General features: G+C 36.0%; 1 protein-coding gene across 2 annotated transcripts in view; it reads left to right on the top strand.

The window, feature by feature from the left end:
* Nucleotides 1-16,946, top strand: part of ITGA4 (integrin subunit alpha 4) — an 83,132-nt gene that overhangs the window by 24,389 nt on the left and 41,797 nt on the right. The window contains exons 5-14 of one of the 2 annotated variants that reach the window (XM_027126725.1): nt 619-686; nt 1,964-2,093; nt 3,503-3,588; nt 4,345-4,407; nt 4,499-4,636; nt 8,242-8,353; nt 12,471-12,565; nt 13,775-13,865; nt 14,475-14,520; nt 14,897-15,051. In XM_027126725.1, coding sequence (XP_026982526.1) covers nt 619-686; nt 1,964-2,093; nt 3,503-3,588; nt 4,345-4,407; nt 4,499-4,636; nt 8,242-8,353; nt 12,471-12,565; nt 13,775-13,865; nt 14,475-14,520; nt 14,897-15,051 — 984 coding nt within the window. Of the gene's footprint in view, nt 1-618; nt 687-1,963; nt 2,094-3,502; nt 3,589-4,344; nt 4,408-4,498; nt 4,637-8,241; nt 8,354-12,470; nt 12,566-13,774; nt 13,866-14,474; nt 14,521-14,896; nt 15,052-16,946 lie in introns of those variants that run through there. The other variant, XR_003437111.1, reaches the window with a different exon arrangement.

Raw genomic sequence — 16,946 nt, 5'->3', positions numbered from 1 at the left:
AAATATATATAGGACCAGAGAAGATATAAAAAGGAATGAAAAAGCATGACAGGGCGTGGTCATTATAAATGACAGCAATTTATTTAACATTTCTGGTTAGCAAAGCCAAAATGAAGATGTGGTCCTGTATCTTCATAGAGGTTTACTTATGTCAGTTCTTCAGGTAAAGCAAGCTTTGTGCCCCTAGTAAGTTTCACAAAGCAACCATTCATGGGGGCTTTGTAAGAAGAGACCCTCCATCTCCATGCAGATCTTGACTCTGTTACTTTCAGCCAGGCAAAAATCTAGGAAGCCTATTTTAAATGGAAACCTGAACTGGAAGCCACAAATCCTACCTCTGTCTTAGATGCTCACCTGACAACTTTTTGAGTGTATGCTGCATGTTCTTCCCATGGAAAAGAGGCTGGGTAGATTTTTCTATTGCTATTTCACAAGGATATTTTGAAGATCAACATGGAAGATATTTGTGACCTTAAATTTTACCACTGACTATTTTTTTAAAAATAATACTGTAAAAGAGCTCTTAAAAGGTATACTTATAAGGATTTATAAATAAAATTATGCAGATTTTGTCTGTTTTAAAATGAAATCGTGAATTGTTTTTCTACTTTATTTTAGATTATGTGAGAAAATTTGGAGAAAATTTTGCATCATGTCAAGCTGGAATATCTAGTTTTTACACAGAGGTAATTGTCCCAAAATAGCTGCTATGGATGTTTACATATAGAATTTTAATTTGACTTAGAAGATTGATATTATGCTTTGAAGAAAAATTGTATAATACTCAAATAATATGTCTCTTAAATTTGAGTGTAATACAACTTAATTTTCACCACTCAATATTCGACATATGTATTGATAAAATATTAATATTTAGATGGCTGTGTCACGCAAGACCAACTAAAAGTCTATACTAAAGAAGGTTACTTTTATGAAGAATTTAATAGAAATCAAAAGTAGCTGTAGTTATTTGTTAATTTAAGCATTGAAAATATCTAGGTGTGTTATATTTAGTTATTAAATTGCTGGGGGGGAGGAAGCGTATGAGTTAACACTTTTCATTAGAAGTGTGAGAACTGGGAGATTTAAGAACTTAATAATATCCTCTTAAATGAGATATGGTCCCAAACTCTATTATTATTTTTCTAACACTATCACATACACAGTGAAAGACCACAATTGTACTCAACTCCTAAATCTCCCAGTTTCTCTCAACAACCCATTATGAAGTTATGAATGTTTTCTAAATCTTTGTAGACAGGTTGTATCACGCCTTGGGTTAACAATTTCCTTAAATATTGCCTAGTATGGAAAAATAATAATGCTTGCTTTCTTTCTATTTAAATTGACCTTTTTTTTTCAAAGTTTGGATTGTTTAGGAAATTTAGAAATGTTACATAGCTTTAACTGCTGAAAAGTTTTCGTATTTCACCAGACAAGTGTCTGCTCTTTCCTTTCTTCTAAATTCCTACGTTTATCATCAAGTATGCCCCAATTTCATTTGAGTTGTTTTTTTTCCAAGCTAACATTATTAAGGAACCTATTCATTAGCTTTTTGCAAATTGAAATAAATTAAGTCCATCTTTTACTCTTTGGCAACACACAATTATCTCTGTAATGAGCACTAATGAATTACCCAGATAGGGTTTACTTTAGCAGAAAACCACATTGCCTTTCTCCCCAAAGCTTACTCTAGTGTTCAGTGATTCTACCTTTGATTTTAAAGTCCACTGATGAGCATGAAGTGAGAGTTTCAGCGTTTCTTCTCTGAAATTCTCATTTTAGGTGAAAATTCATTAGCTAGCTTCTCTGGCTTTTTTGATGTGTTTTTAAACTCATAAAATGCTTACATTTCAGAAATTTATAAACATGTATTTTTGTCACTCTTAAAGTGTGTATCTGGAGGAGGTTTTGGGTGGTGAGATTAAACTTTTAAATGATGATAATTTTTTTTTTCTTACAGGACTTAATTGTGATGGGAGCTCCAGGATCATCGTATTGGACCGGCTCTCTTTTCGTCTACAATATAACTACAAATAAATACAAAGCTTTTTTAGACAGACACAATCAAGTGAAATTCGGAAGTTATTTAGGTACTATAAAAATGGACAAACTCGAATTATCTCTGCCTTACAGATACTAGTAATTATAAATAAGGGAAATTGTATCTTCAAAAGATCAAAATGGGGCTTCCCTGGTGGCGCAGTGGTTGAGAGTCCGCCTGCCGATGCAGGGGACACAGGTTCGTGCCCTGGTCCGGATGCCATGGAGCTGCTGGGCCCGTGAGCCATGGCCGCTGAGCCTGCGCATCCGGAGCCTGTGCTCTGCAACGGGAGAGGCCACAACAGTGAGAGGCAGGCATACCGCAAAAAAAAAAAAAAAAAAAGATCAAAATGGCCAGTAGTAATTAAAAAGCCATTTCAGAAACTCCCTTTTTAAGGATATAGTCTCTGAAACTTCAGTTAACTTAATATTTTATGTATGTAACTATTATCATCAATATATAATTCTTAGATTGGAACTCCTGGTTTAGCTTCCTCTTTTGCAGTAAATCACTTATAAGCTTATATCTTTATGCAGTCAACTTGTTATTATAAAGATAGCATCTATTGAGTGCCTGTCATCTCCTAGGAACTTTTGTAAGCACTCTACATGAAACAACTCATTTAATCATGAATGGATGAGTAAGTATAGTTTCTTCAAGGACCAGCTGAAAGTCAGTGGGACTGCAGACAGCATTCTAGACAATGGGTAACATTATGAAGAATATGGGTCTAAAAACGGCCCATTGACCTTTGCCTCATAAGTTCTTAGAATATTTCCCAGAGCATAACTATTTTTATCATTCTTATTGTAATTATTTCTGAGTATAGGCTGTTCACATTTGAAGTGAACCTCCCCCCCATTCATACAGAAGGAATTTATTTTAAAATGGAGGGAATTCAGTTACAGTTCAGCATTTACTTGTTTATGGTTGAAGGATATCTTGAAACATTATGTTAAAAATGTAACTTAGTATTATGCCTTTTATCACATAATAAAATAAGAATATTTTACCTTTTGTGTAATCATACAGTTTTATCACAATCGGAAGGTTTCAGGGCAAGAAAAGTTGAAGTTTAAGAAGACTTTTTTTTTTACTTAAAGTTCAAAATGTTATATTTTATATACGCTAAAGTATTTCTGTTGTAATCGTAGAAACTACCATGTCCTAATATACAGAGACTAACAGACCACATGTAAAGGTGCTATCTTCAGTTTCTAAGACTTAAACATATAAGCCATATTAACACACAGGTTAATAATTGCTTAAAGCATATAAAAACCAATTTTGAGTATTGCGATTCTAAATATTCTTAAAACTCTATTTACTGTCGTCATTTTGGATTCAGTCTCATTTAATTATGAATGGATTTATGATCCATTCTATAAGTGGATTTATGATAATGAATTGTACCCATTGCGAATGATGATTCTCATACTTGTCTCCATTTTCTTGAAGGATACTCGGTTGGAGCCGGTCATTTTCGGAGTCGGCACACTACCGAGGTAGTTGGAGGAGCCCCTCAACATGAACAGATTGGTAAAGTAAGAGTTACATTTTTATATTTATTTCTTCTAAAAGGTTCATATGGATTGCATGAGAGAATAAGATATTACAGGAGGAACTGCAAAAATTCTAAGCAATGAAGCTGGAAATGATGAGAAGTGTGCTGCATTTAGTGGTAAAACGGGCGAAAGTCGTATGGCTTTTAGATCAAATTGAGCAGGAAAGCTTTCAGGAAGACTACATAAATCAAATGAGGCTCTTCTTTCCTATGAGTAATTGTTTCTGAGATAGAATTGTCTCAAGATGTCCAAGGAATACATTTATTGGTTAATAAGTTTATAGCTGAAGGCAAATCAAGGCAGCTACATTGCTGGTACAATTGTGGTAGGACCAGAAAGAACAAAATGTTATTTCTCGTTCTAGTTTTTGTTACATTGCTGCATGAACATGACTTTGAAGATTGAGACAAACAACATTTTCTTTTTTTTTCTTTTAATTGGAGTATAATTGCTTTACAGTGTTGTGTTAGTTTCTGCTGTACAAGGAAGTGAAGCAGCTATCTGTATTTTCTGTGCTCTCTAAGGAAACAGTAAGATTGTTCCTGAGAAGGTAGTGTTTCAAGGAAGGCATCTTAATGTGAACTTGGTTCCCTAAACCTTTTGTATCACTCTGAAAATGATTTTTCAAAAATATATTTGAGCAATTACAAGTTATGAAAATTAATGTTTTCATTGACTGAAACATTTTTAATGTGATAGCAGTCTGACCTTTCCGAATTCTTTTCCCCATTGCAGGCATACATATTCAGCATCGATGCAAAAGAACTAAATATCTTACATGAAATGAAAGGTAAAAAGGTAATATGTCTCTACCTTCGGTATCACTGAGGGCTTTGGTGAGTAATTCTGCTTTTTTCTCAATGACTGGATCTGGTTTGCCTTGGAGCAGCTTGGGTCTTATTTCGGAGCTTCTATCTGTGCGGTGGACCTCAACGCAGATGGCTTCTCAGACCTACTTGTGGGAGCTCCCGTGCAGAGCACCGTCAGGGAGGAAGGAAGAGTGTTTGTATACATCAACTCTGGCACTGTAAGTCTGATTGGCTGCAATTTGGAAGCCATGTATGGGATTTTGATTGAAACTGATGCTTTTCTTATTCCAAAGTTCTGAGACTATAGATTTTTAGGCTTATTTTACTGATGAAAGTAAAAATTGTGGTATTGTACTGATGCTTTAGAAATGAAATGGAATATGATGATGAATGGGCCACTGTCCCATTTTTTTTTTTTAATTTTATTTATTTATTTATTTATTTTTGGCTGTGTTGGGTCTTCGTTGCTGCACGTGGGCTTTCTCTAGTTGTGGCGAGTGGGGGCTACTCTTCGTTGTGGTGTGCGGGCTTCTCATTCCAGTGGCTTCTCTCATTGTGGAGCACGGGCTCTAGGTGTGCAGGCTTCAGTAGTTGTGGCACGCGGGCTCAGTAGTTGTGGCTCACGGGCTCTAGAGCACAGGCTCAGTAGTTGTGGCACACGAGCTTAGTTGCTACGCGGCATATGGGATCTTCCTGGACTAGGGATCGAACCCGTTTCCCCTGCATTGGCAGGTGGATTCTCAACCACTGTGCCATCGGGGAAGCCCCACTGTCCCATTTTGATATCTTGAAAGTATGAGATCAATTGTCTGGAGTTTCCCTATGCACAGCTTGTATGTGTTCACTGAAGTAGTTGAAGTTTCTTCCAGTTTTATTATGATGCAACTCTAATTTGAAAGAATGATTTTTATATAGCCCTAAAAATGTGAATGTCCTATTGGTTTGATGGTGAATGTCCCTATGTAATTTGGTAATTATAAAACACTACTAGAGGGCTTCCCTGGTGACGCAGTGGTTGGGAGTCTGCTTGCCGATGCAGGGGACACGGGTTCGTGCCCCAGTCCGGGAGGATCCCACATGCCGCGGAGCGGCTGGGCCCGTGAGCCATGGCCGCTGAGCCTGCGCATCCGGAGCCTGTGCTCCACAACGGGAGAGGCCACAACAGTGAGAGGCCCGCGTACCGCAAAAAAAACAAAACAAACAAAAAACACTACTAGAAGTAGAAGATAAAGTATGAAATGTTTTTAATTTCTTGATTTGAAAACAATTGGAAACAAGATATGTTTTGATAAGATGTTAATTGGCACAATTTATGTAGATTATATTCCTGATAAGAATGTAAAATTGCCATAGTTTATTCCAAAGTAGATACAGTAGTTGTAGAAATAGGTGTATACTTGCTTATGGTTGAGTTTTCAATTCTGGGGGGTGTTTTGGAATAGAAACTGACCACTTGACAATTCAATTTAAAGAGTTCTGCTGGCCTTATCTTGACAGTCTATCTTCCTGGCATCAAATCAAAAGAAATAATTGATAGGGCCTTAATGGGGTCTTCTTGGCCTGTTTCTTTGATTTAAGAGCAAGAACAGGTTTGTGAGAAAATTGGTTCATTTCTTAAGTCACAGCATTTTCATTTAGGATTTAACAAAGTAAAATCTGTTTCCAGAAGGTATTTTTTAAAATCAGTTGTTTCAGAGCATTTAGTAAGTATTTAGCACCAGGCTAAACTCTTCACAATTTAAGAGAGAAAATACTCAGTCTTACAAAGCTGGGAGATTCTTCATGTTCCAAATATAGAGCAGGAAAGTTATTCTCGTGCTGGGATTTCCTAGACTGTTTAAACCTTAATTTTAATAGTAAAAGCATATCATCTATGAAGTGATCATTCATCTCTCATTAGTAGTGAAGTCAGACATTACTCTGTCTTATATAGATATTTCACATTTTCCTATCCATAAATGGTCTTCCTTATGCTAGCTGCATACTTTTCTTTCTCTTTAAACTAAAGTTTTTGAGAACAGTTTAAACAGTAGCATATATACCTAAAGTAAGGCAATAATAGAAACGTTTTTCCCACTGAAATCTTAAGCAATCCCAATATGAAAAACAGATAGAAGTGAATTGCCTTTGCTTAGAGGGCAAGGGAGGAGATCTACCCATTCGACTATCCTCTTGTTCGCCCCTCACTTCTACATCCCTCAAGAGAGGGCATCGCTGTTGAATACTGGGGTTAATTTTATAATTGATTTCAGCTTTTAAAACCTCTTGCATAAGTTATTCTTCTTTTGTTGCCTTCCAACTTCCTGTTTCTTAACTTTAAAAAGACACTAACCACTACCTGACATTATATTATATGTTTATTGGTTTGGTTTGCTGTTGTTTGTCGGTTCTTCCGTTGGAGTGTAGACACCATGTGGAGAGAAATCATCTGTTTTATTTACTACTGTTTCCTCAGGGCTTGAAAGAGTCCTGGACAAGTTGGTGCTCAGTAATTGTTTCTGCATGAACTCAAGAAAGAATGATACTTGAATGAATCTGGCTTCCACCTACTTCTGCTAAAATAGCTCTCAGGGGTCCCCAGTGAACTCTTGGTCACCATTCTGTGCCTGGAGAATACTTGAAGAATAGTGATCACCACTTCTTGAAGCTCTTCCCCTGGAACTTCAGTGCCTTTGTGTTGTTTTAGGTCTGCACCTTCTCGTCCTCGCCTCTTCTGCTTTCTGCTCTTTACATTAGGCATTTCTCTAGGAGCAAAACAAGTATAGGAATTTTTTAGTTGGAAAATAAAAGGCGAAGGGCACTTCACAAGGGGAAGAACGTGTGTGCTATGGAAATGAACAGACTTGTTTGAGAAGGGGGAAGGATCTATGATGAGTAGTGCATGGGGTTTGGTTTTGTTTTTAATACAAGGGAGTGACGTGATCAGAGTTTGGAAAGAGGTCTGGCAGCTGTTACTGCAACAGCCCCTGTTGAAACATTATTGAGTGTCTAACTGTAATAACTCATCTTCCAACTTCAGAGACAACAGTTGACCAATCCATGCTTCAGTGCTGCTGGAAAAAGATCACCAAGGCCAGCTTCAGTCGTGTCACTCCTCAACTCAGAAACCTTCAGTGGCTCTGTCTTGTTTTCCAAATTGAGAGTAAATTTCTCCCAGCCTTCAAAGTCCCACCCCATAAGACTGCAGTCTGACTTTTTTCGGCCTCATTCATTGCACATACAGTTGATTATAGCCAAATTCTTTGCAATTTGTGTTTTGCTGATTATTTTCTCTGTATATCAAAACTTTGCCCATCCTTCAGTAGCCACCTTGACCGCTACCTCCTTTTTTGAAATCTCTGCTGGCTCTCACAGTTAGATATGCTCTCCTTGCTTGTCAATATTGCGAAGCAGTCTGTACTTCTAAGGCATTTACATGCTTGGACTATGCCTTTTCTGTAACTGGGGGCTTCTTCAGGAAAGGGAGTGTCTTATACACACACTGCCTTGTCCCCTTTCACCCATTCAGTCTTTGCACAGTGCATTGCCTTTGCTAGGAACTCACTAAATATTTGCTAAATTGAATTATCAAAATGATTTATTGGATTTTCAAAGCTAGGGATCATGAGTTTGACAATTTTTTTTTGTCCTCTGAGCTCTAATTATATGTGTTGACATACTTGACAAATATTTATTGAATTGAACTGAGATGTGTGTACTAAAGCTCAAGCTATAGTTTGTCCAACCTGTTTGAAGCATTAAGAAAAAATCCATACCCAATTACAACAGTAAATCATGTGTAAAGTTGTGTTATAATGACACCTTTCTCCCCCTTTCTATCTAGGGAGCAGTCATGAACGAAATGGAAATAGAGCTCATTGGAAGTGACAAATATGCTGCAAGATTTGGGGAATCTATAGTCAATCTTGGCGACATTGATAATGATGGCTTTGAAGGTAATTAAAAGTATCCAATTTGGTACATGATTTCCACTTTTAAAGTGGCACATGGAAAAGAATATAATTGGAGTTTTATGTTGTTTGTCTTTCTATAGAAAATGGAGGCAGACTGGTATGCTAAGTTTTTTTTCTTTAGTGTTATCCCTGATTTCTTCTCAGTTGCCAGCTATCGTTTCTTACTACTGTTAATAAAGAATGATATTCAACATACCTTATTTCATTGCTTCTAAGGCACCATTGATTATAAGTTGTTTTATTATAAGTCATTATTTTATGTGCCCCGGAAAAAATGGTGCCTCTTAAACCGCGACTCACTTTTTTTCTATTTTAAGAAGGACCCTGATTTCAGGAATGTGAAAATGTGAAAAAAATGTGCATCATAGACTCACTGGATAACAGTATTTAACTATCAGTGTAGTAAAGACACTGACAAAACCCAACAGAGGCTGGCCACAGAGCTGGAGCCGGGCTCTGAAAGCCCCCTTGCTGTGCCAGGCTTTCCTTGTTCAGCTGCCCTGTTGGGGGAAGATTTGGGGATCCCAGGAGAGAGTCCTGAGCGGTGGTAAGGGGGCAACCGGCAGACTCAAGGACAGTGGATATTTACCACTCAATAGGGGTGCGTTTCAATAATGGAATAGATGGTCTCATCAGAACTGTGACTGTTGCCTAGATATCAGTCCTGCTGTTGAAGTATCTGTCTCTACCAGCCTTCCCTCTTAAAATTTGCTTTTTGTTCAGTCTAGTTCTAAGTGGTAACTAAGTCTATTAAAACTGTGCCTAAAATGATGAATGGGTTTGAAGGGAGAGTGTATAATTCCTCAAGTTCAGCAAATAAGTATTCGATATTTTCAGGGCTCAGAATTGTCTTCTAGATATGGTCATTGGCAATTGGTATATGGTAGAAGTAGGTCAGAATTTACTTGGATACTGGACATAAGTGAGGGAGTACTGTAAATTCTCACTTTCTTAATATCTTCTTATGCCTAAATGCTTCATTCTACTTTAAATGTATAAAATGTTATTCTACAAGGAGCAAGCTAGTTGGTTATTGAATATATGCTTCCAGTGAGCCCTCTTGAATGTAAGATAGTGTAATTTGGTATACAAATATTACCATTTCTGGATTTATTTTACTATTTTTAAAACAAAAGGAGAGAAAAAGTATACATATATATTTCTATGGTTATGATTACACATAAAATTTTACATTAAAATATCTAAAAAATGTTATTATGATGTTACATTTCACAAGCAATCAGCAATTCTGTGATATTTATTGAGGACTTATTTTTTGTCAGTTGTACCGTGCCAAGTATAGAGTATGTACCATAATGAATGTAAATGAAGGAAATAGTGGCACTCCTTTTTATAGTTTTACAATCGAATGGAATATAAGGTTAAGACATGAAAAAATAAACATTATATAAGTGGTAAATTTAGATCCAACCTAATAAATATCTGTGAAAAAAACCATGTTTTTGCACCTTGATATTTCATATATATTATATAAAATAGTAAAATTCTTTCTTTTAAAAACAAAATCATCATTTAGTAAAATACTTATTTTGTTTACTTATAATTCCTTCTACATCCTCTTTTAATTGACACATCCAGGGAAGAGTATTCACTATTTTGAATGTATTAAAATATTTGAGAATGATTTTTCATTTCTCATGTGAACATACACAGATGGTCGTTGCATATGACAGGATTTCCTTCTTTTTTATGGCTGAATAGCATTTCTGCTTTGCCCATGGCTATGTGCTTTCTACATTTTAGATATTAGCCAAGACCATGCTGATTTGGAAGTAGGCTCAGTGTGTTCTAGCTCTTCACTGAGGTCTTTAATTCCACCATCTCGCTCTGTCTGCCTGGGTGAGCCATCAGGGCATCTATGTTTAATTTTTCGTTATGTGATTCCCTATTCTTTTTCCCCATCTTCTAACTTAGTTTGTTTTGCTGGGATATGAGTGAAGTTACTTCACGTTCATGGCAGAGTGTGTGGGATTGTGTAGAAAAGAGATGAAAAACCCACCTGTTCTTTTTCCTTCCTTCTCCAGTCTTAGATGCAAATCAGACTTAATGTTCTTTTACTATGCACAGCTTTGTGGTGTTTTGCATAGTAGACCTCAGTAATTTTGGCGTTCACGACATCATTTTTTTATTCTTCAAAAGAAAAAAATTAGAATATATTTCCTGTGTCCTTAGGAAAGCAAAACAAGCCATTTTCTAAGAATATAACCAATCAATTTGGCAAGAGTCCAGCATAAAAATTTCATCAAAAGTATGAGAAAGTTAAATAGGTAATAGACAAACCTATTCAACCAATGTGACCAGACAGACAGATGATAGCATTTTAGCCATAAAGTGCTTTTGGCAAGACCACTTATTTTTGTTTTTTTATGTTGAGCCCTGTCATCTGACTTTTAGACTATATGTTTGAATATTTTTTTGAGCAGAACCATAATAAAGTTCTGCAGCTGTAAACTATATTATTTTATGTGCTCCTGAAATGCTTATATATTATCAAATCATATATTGAGCACTTCTTTCACACATGTGCTAAGAGGGGAGAATGTTGGTCACAACTTTATTGTTGATGATTTTATAGAACATGGTGATGGAGAGCAAAGGTTGTGGAGCCAGACTGCGGGGTTTAAATCCCAACTCTACCACATCCTGGCTCGGTGACCTTGAGTGAGTTACATTCTGTGCCTCAGTTTCCTCATCTATAAAAAGTGAGGATCAAAAAGAATTTGATAGAGCTGTTGTGAGAGCTACACGAGTTACAGTGGGTTATGTGAGAATAACATGAATAACGTATGTAAAGCCTCTAGTGCAATGCCTGCATTGTAAACAGTATATAAATACTAGCTGATGTTAAGATTGTTATGATCATACTAATGATAATTGTTATGGTTTATACTAACAGTGTAGTAAATGTTCAAATGGAAAGTAAAAACAGTTGTCAGATATCTCTGTTTATTCTCTATGTTTTGTCCCAATGGTGTTGCATAGGCATGGAAAAACATTATTATTAACATGTATTCTCCTTATTTCTATAATGATAGCTAGAACTTTAGGATATTATATAATAGATCCAAGTGTCATCTTAGGAAGTAAGAGTTTGGATCTATATATAAGCTAGCCAAAGACCGAATATACTTCAGTATCTTCTGCTTGGAATTAAATTGATCTGGGCCTTCTTAATAGTTCAGTACTTTCAATATGTACTTTGTATTTATAGCACTTAAGCAACCACGTTATTCATAGTTTCTATTTTCTCTTGGTTTTCTTATGTGAAAACATACCCTTAACAGATACTTTAATTACTTTCATTGGAACAGGAATTAATTCAGAAGTCATTCTGCAGATAAAGTAAAACCTAGAGCTCAAAATAAGGGTTCTTGTGGTTATAGTATTTACAGTGATAATAACTTATTATGTGCTACACACTGCTCTAAGCACTTCACATGAGTTACATCTTTCTATGCCGAGGATGAGTTCTCTTACAATCTTGTGCTGAGGTGAGGGAACTGAGATACAGAGAGGTTAAGAAATGGGCCCAGCATAGCACAGCTGGGCACGAGGGCAGTGCTGGGGTCAGGCCTGGCCATCTGGCTGTAGGACCTGTGTCCTTAACCATTCTGTTAGCCTGTCTCTAAGACCCTAAGACTCTAAGCTTCTTCCACACACAGACTTACCTGTACAATCCACTACATTGTTATGACAGTAACAGTATTTTATAATTTTTTTCTGTCCAGTGAGAAAAGTGTCTTTGTTTTGTTTTTTGTTTTTGCGGTACGCGGGCCTCTCACTGTTGTGGCCTCTCCCATTGCGGAGCACAGGCTCCGGATGCGCAGGCTCAGCAGCCATTGCTCACGGGCCTAGCCGCTCCACGGCATGTGGGATCTTCCCGGACCGGGGCACGAACCCGTGTCCCCTGCCTCGGCAGGCGGACTCTCAACCACTGCACCACCAGGGAAGCCCAGAAAAGTGTTTTTTGATAAGGAGTTTTCTTATGTGATATTAATTAAAGAGCATGAAGGTTAGTTTTCAGAGTTGCATTCTTTGCATTAAGAATTTATTTTCTGTCATTTAAATTCTTGAATAGATGTTGCTATTGGAGCTCCACAGGAAGATGACTTGCGAGGTGCTATTTATATTTACAATGGCCGAGCAGATGGGATCTCGTCAGCCTTCTCACAGGTAGGATAATACTATTCTATTAATACCGTCAAAAGAAGCATTGGTAATAAAATCCTTCTTAAAACTTCCAGCGTTAATGTGGACTTATTTTTTTTAATTTGGTCTTTCAAATACTTAATACTCTTTCACCATTTTCTTATAATAACAGTAGATGGCCTCATTTTTAAGGTCATTAATAACTCTTTGAAACCATTTTGTTTTTCATAAATAAGAGTTCTGGTTCACTTCCATTCTAGCTTGTATTTAACCTATTAAAGACATTCTCTCTGCATTTCATCAAATTTATGTTCTGAGGTAATACCCATAGTATTCCAGATGAGGCCATTTGGATTTGATTAACTGTGTCTTGCCCTATGGCTAAAGCCCCATGTTCCATGGAGATTGCACAGGGAGAGCAAAGACTCATGTGATACTCTGTGTTCCTTTTAGTGCAGAGAGTAAGATGAGAAAGTTCCCTGATCTAACTCTGACTTTACTTTCACATTTTGAAAAATCAGGGCATTTCATTGCATAGAAAAAAACTACATACACGTGCGGAGAAGAGAAGTTTTTCCAAAGGTACTCTTAGGGAAACATTAGCTAATACTGTTATTTTTGATTAGGCAAAAATAGGTAAATTGTTCTCTGTATAACGTGAAAGATATATACTTGTCTAGTAAAGAATACTGATTCTCTTAGAATGGACAACCCTGATACTTATAAATCAGTATCTGGACATGAAATTAAACACATGGGATAGGAAGCACATATCAGACTTGAGTTGTCCTTGTCAAATACTAGGAAGCAATCTGGCTAAATGAGGTGGTTATTATAAACCTAAGTAGTAGGCTCCACTAAGTGATCATAGATGTCTTATTTTCTTATTATTTGTTTGGTCACTCATGTTGCTTAAGGAAATAAACACAGAGCCTGAAGAAAGACTGGGGAGAGAGTGTCAGGACTGTTTTAGGAGATCTTTACTACATAATTTTCCCTTTGCTCACAAAGTAAAGAAAGTGATTTTTTTCTTGTCCCAAAATAGATGTCAACTTCCCACTTCAAGCTGGAAACTACTCTTTCTCTTAGACACATGTATTTGACTTAACTACAATGCATTTGTTAATAATGTGCCAGGGCATGTACCAGGACTCATTATTTAACTAAATCATTGTTTCTCTGGGATATTACGTATTCAAATCCTGTTTCCCACTCAACTTTACTATTTTTCAGAGAATTGAAGGGCGTCAAATCAGCAAATCATTAAGTATGTTTGGACAGTCTATATCTGGACAAATTGATGCAGATAATAATGGATATGTAGGTGAGTATAAAATTTACCATATTTTAGAAATTGAAGTGAACTCTGTTGTGGATGCTGCTTTATTGTGAAGTACATAAAACTGGTAGAGAAAAGTTCTAATTTACTAATGAGTTTTTTCCTTCATTTTTAAAGCTCTTTTGAATTCAAGGATGGATCAGAAATAATCAAGTAATTCCTGAGCTTTAAACTGTTAGTTACTTAACACTTTATTCCTTGTTCCGGAAAAAAATTAAAAGCATTCATGAAAATAAGTCAAACACACAATGATGAAAAGAAAGAGGGGTTTCTTTGGTAATTTAAAAAGAGATTTCTGGGTGAATGTTTATAGTCCAAAAATTGAATCTTGTTTCAGCAAGGCTGTCTTTATATCATATGTTTATATCCTAATGTTTATATTTATACTGTAAAGGGATGAATGTCATTGTAAATGAGCAGATTCAGACATATGTGAAATGAATCTTAAGATGTAAGCATACCTCTTCTAATTAATTTTCTGTAAATAGTGTTTTGATATAGTCGAAAGGTGATATGTAGTTAAGTATTTACGGCTGAAAATAATTCTCTTTGACTAATGATGATCATTAATCTGTGTTGTTTTTTATCCTCCAGATGTAGCAGTTGGTGCTTTTCGGTCTGATTCTGCTGTGCTGCTAAGGTAAGGTTGATACATTTCACTGCTTAATGACAGTTGGGCTTAATTTAAATGATGGGAGGCAGTTTTTAAAATCAGCAGGGTGGTGACCTCATAACACTCCTTTTGATACTCTGAAATTTAATTATTGAACTTTAGGATATTTTTCCCACCTTACCTAGATATATACATAAATCATCAAAGTCAATATTTTTAGAAGTTTAAATGAAAATTTCTTTTGATTCATACATGGAAATGTAATTGGGTATATATATACACATATTATTAAACAGTTTCATGAAATTACTTGGTCAGTGGAAACTGACAAAACAAATGTTAACTGTCATCTTAAGGAAAAATAATTCTGCAATTAATATTGCTAATTTTATTTCCTTCTTAGGACGAGACCTGTAGTGATTGTCGAAGCTTCTTTAAACCATCCTGAGTCAGTAAATAGAACAAATTTTAACTGTATTGAAAATGGATTGCCTTCTGTGTGCATGGATCTAACACTCTGTTTCTCATATAAGGGCAAAGAGGTTCCAGGTTATATCGGTAAGGGTGCCCTTAACAAATTAATGCCTGATAGAATGTGCACTTCCCTCATAAATCTCTTGGTCATCTTTCGAGCTCTCTCTGTATTTCACCATGGAGGGGATTTTAGGGCAGGAGAGAGCAGCCACCTGATAACCTTTCCTCTTCATCTTCCGGATTCTCGGTTTGTTCTAACCAATGAGTTGGACACATTAAGGCTCTAGTTGTTTAGAGATTATGGCAGGAAATAGAGCAAGAGTATCACTTGCTGTGTTATTTAAGGTAAACTAATTGAGCTTAATCTGTAAGGTCTCTTTGGAATAAAGAGAACATCACCACAGCTCCTCCTGTTTTATGAGGCTCACTGAAGTCTTGAGCTGGCTTAAGTTGGAGGCCTGAGAGGGGGAAGATTCTTTTTTTCTTATTCTATCCTCTTTGAGTAATTGAAGAAGCTTATCTGGAGTCTAGACCCTGATTCTAATTTCCATAAATAACACACATCTCTTAAGGATTTACTATGAGTATCGGCTCCTAAGAGCCATGCCCATTTGCCCGTACATAGGCAACTCTAAGTGATCTGCTCTGGAGAAAGTATCTTTGATATGGCTCATCCAACATTGTGGTTAATCTCAAATAACGTCTATGTGACTTCATAATCATTACATTTTTTTCTAGCAGGTTAATGTTCCTAATTATGTTATATTTAAGCTAATATTAGAATAACTACTAATGAAACTAGCCCATGGTAGGAGAGAAGCATAACGGAGTTTACCATTTGGACATAAATAATTCATATATTTCCTGAGCCCCGCAAGGCCTATCAAGAGTTGTTTGTTCCCGTGACCCTGCCGGGTGTCATCTAAACATCATGAAGGGTAGCAGATACTGATTGAACCAAGCTATAGATATGTAGCAGAGGCCTCAGTCTGAATTAGCCTGTAATAAGAAGTAGAGAATGAGCCTGGTATTTCTATTTTAGATCAGATTCATTTTTTTAAAATTTTAATTTTATTGGAGTATAGTTGATTTACAATGTTGTATTAGTTTCAGGTGTACAGCAAAATGATTCAGTTTTACATATATGTATATTCATTCTTTTTTAGATTCTTTTCTTACAGATATCATAGATAAGATTCATTTTTAATGGTACTCTGCAGAAGTCCTCATTAAAGATGCAGTGATAGGCCAGTGGGCAAAACCTTCATCTGGTTATTGATTGAAGAAGTAGCAGTTGGAGAGCATGACCCTAGTAACACAGTGACACAGACAAGCTGATGATTATCTGAGAGACACATGTTAAATAGAGAGAACTATTTCCCTTTATGGAAAATCAGTATTTGTCGTACTACCGATTCCATTGTGACCAAATATTTCTTTAAATGATTGAAAACAAATATATGAAAATCATAAATAATCATAGCATTGTTACAAAACATGCTTTATAGTTGTCATAAAATGATTCCTTGGGAGAAATAATTCACATAATAAGCATATTTAATAAAACCAGGACCACTTACTGTGAATGGATTTTTATTTCCCTTGTTTCATGTGCTCTTGTCTGAGCTCAGAGTGGTGAATTTGTAGATGACTATTTCAGTTGCAACTCTATCTCTGAGGCATTGAACCTCAGTTATAGTAATTTTGAAGCCAATTGATTTGGACTTTATTTTCTAAATAAAAGGAAGGTTGAAAGATTTATTTGAAGTTTGTAGGAGTGATGTAGGTTTTATACTTATGTTTCCTTGAAGTAGATAAAATCCTTCCAGAAGAGTAAGATACTCCTAAAATGTAAATGAATACTTGAGGAATAATATAAATTATTTTAAATATCACTTACGAATTATTTCTCCTATATAATGAATGATCTCTCAGTGGACTACTAGATGTAGCTTGTCTTGTAAAGAAGCCTTTTATTT

This window comes from Aethalodelphis obliquidens, unplaced genomic scaffold (genome assembly GCF_003676395.1).
Source record: "Aethalodelphis obliquidens isolate GAN/ISIS:26980383/991018 unplaced genomic scaffold, ASM367639v1 scaffold2, whole genome shotgun sequence".
Classification (NCBI taxonomy): Eukaryota; Metazoa; Chordata; class Mammalia; order Artiodactyla; family Delphinidae; genus Aethalodelphis; species Aethalodelphis obliquidens.
The sequence above is the reverse complement of the archived record's forward strand: the minus strand, read 5'-3'. Positions and strand labels throughout refer to the sequence as shown.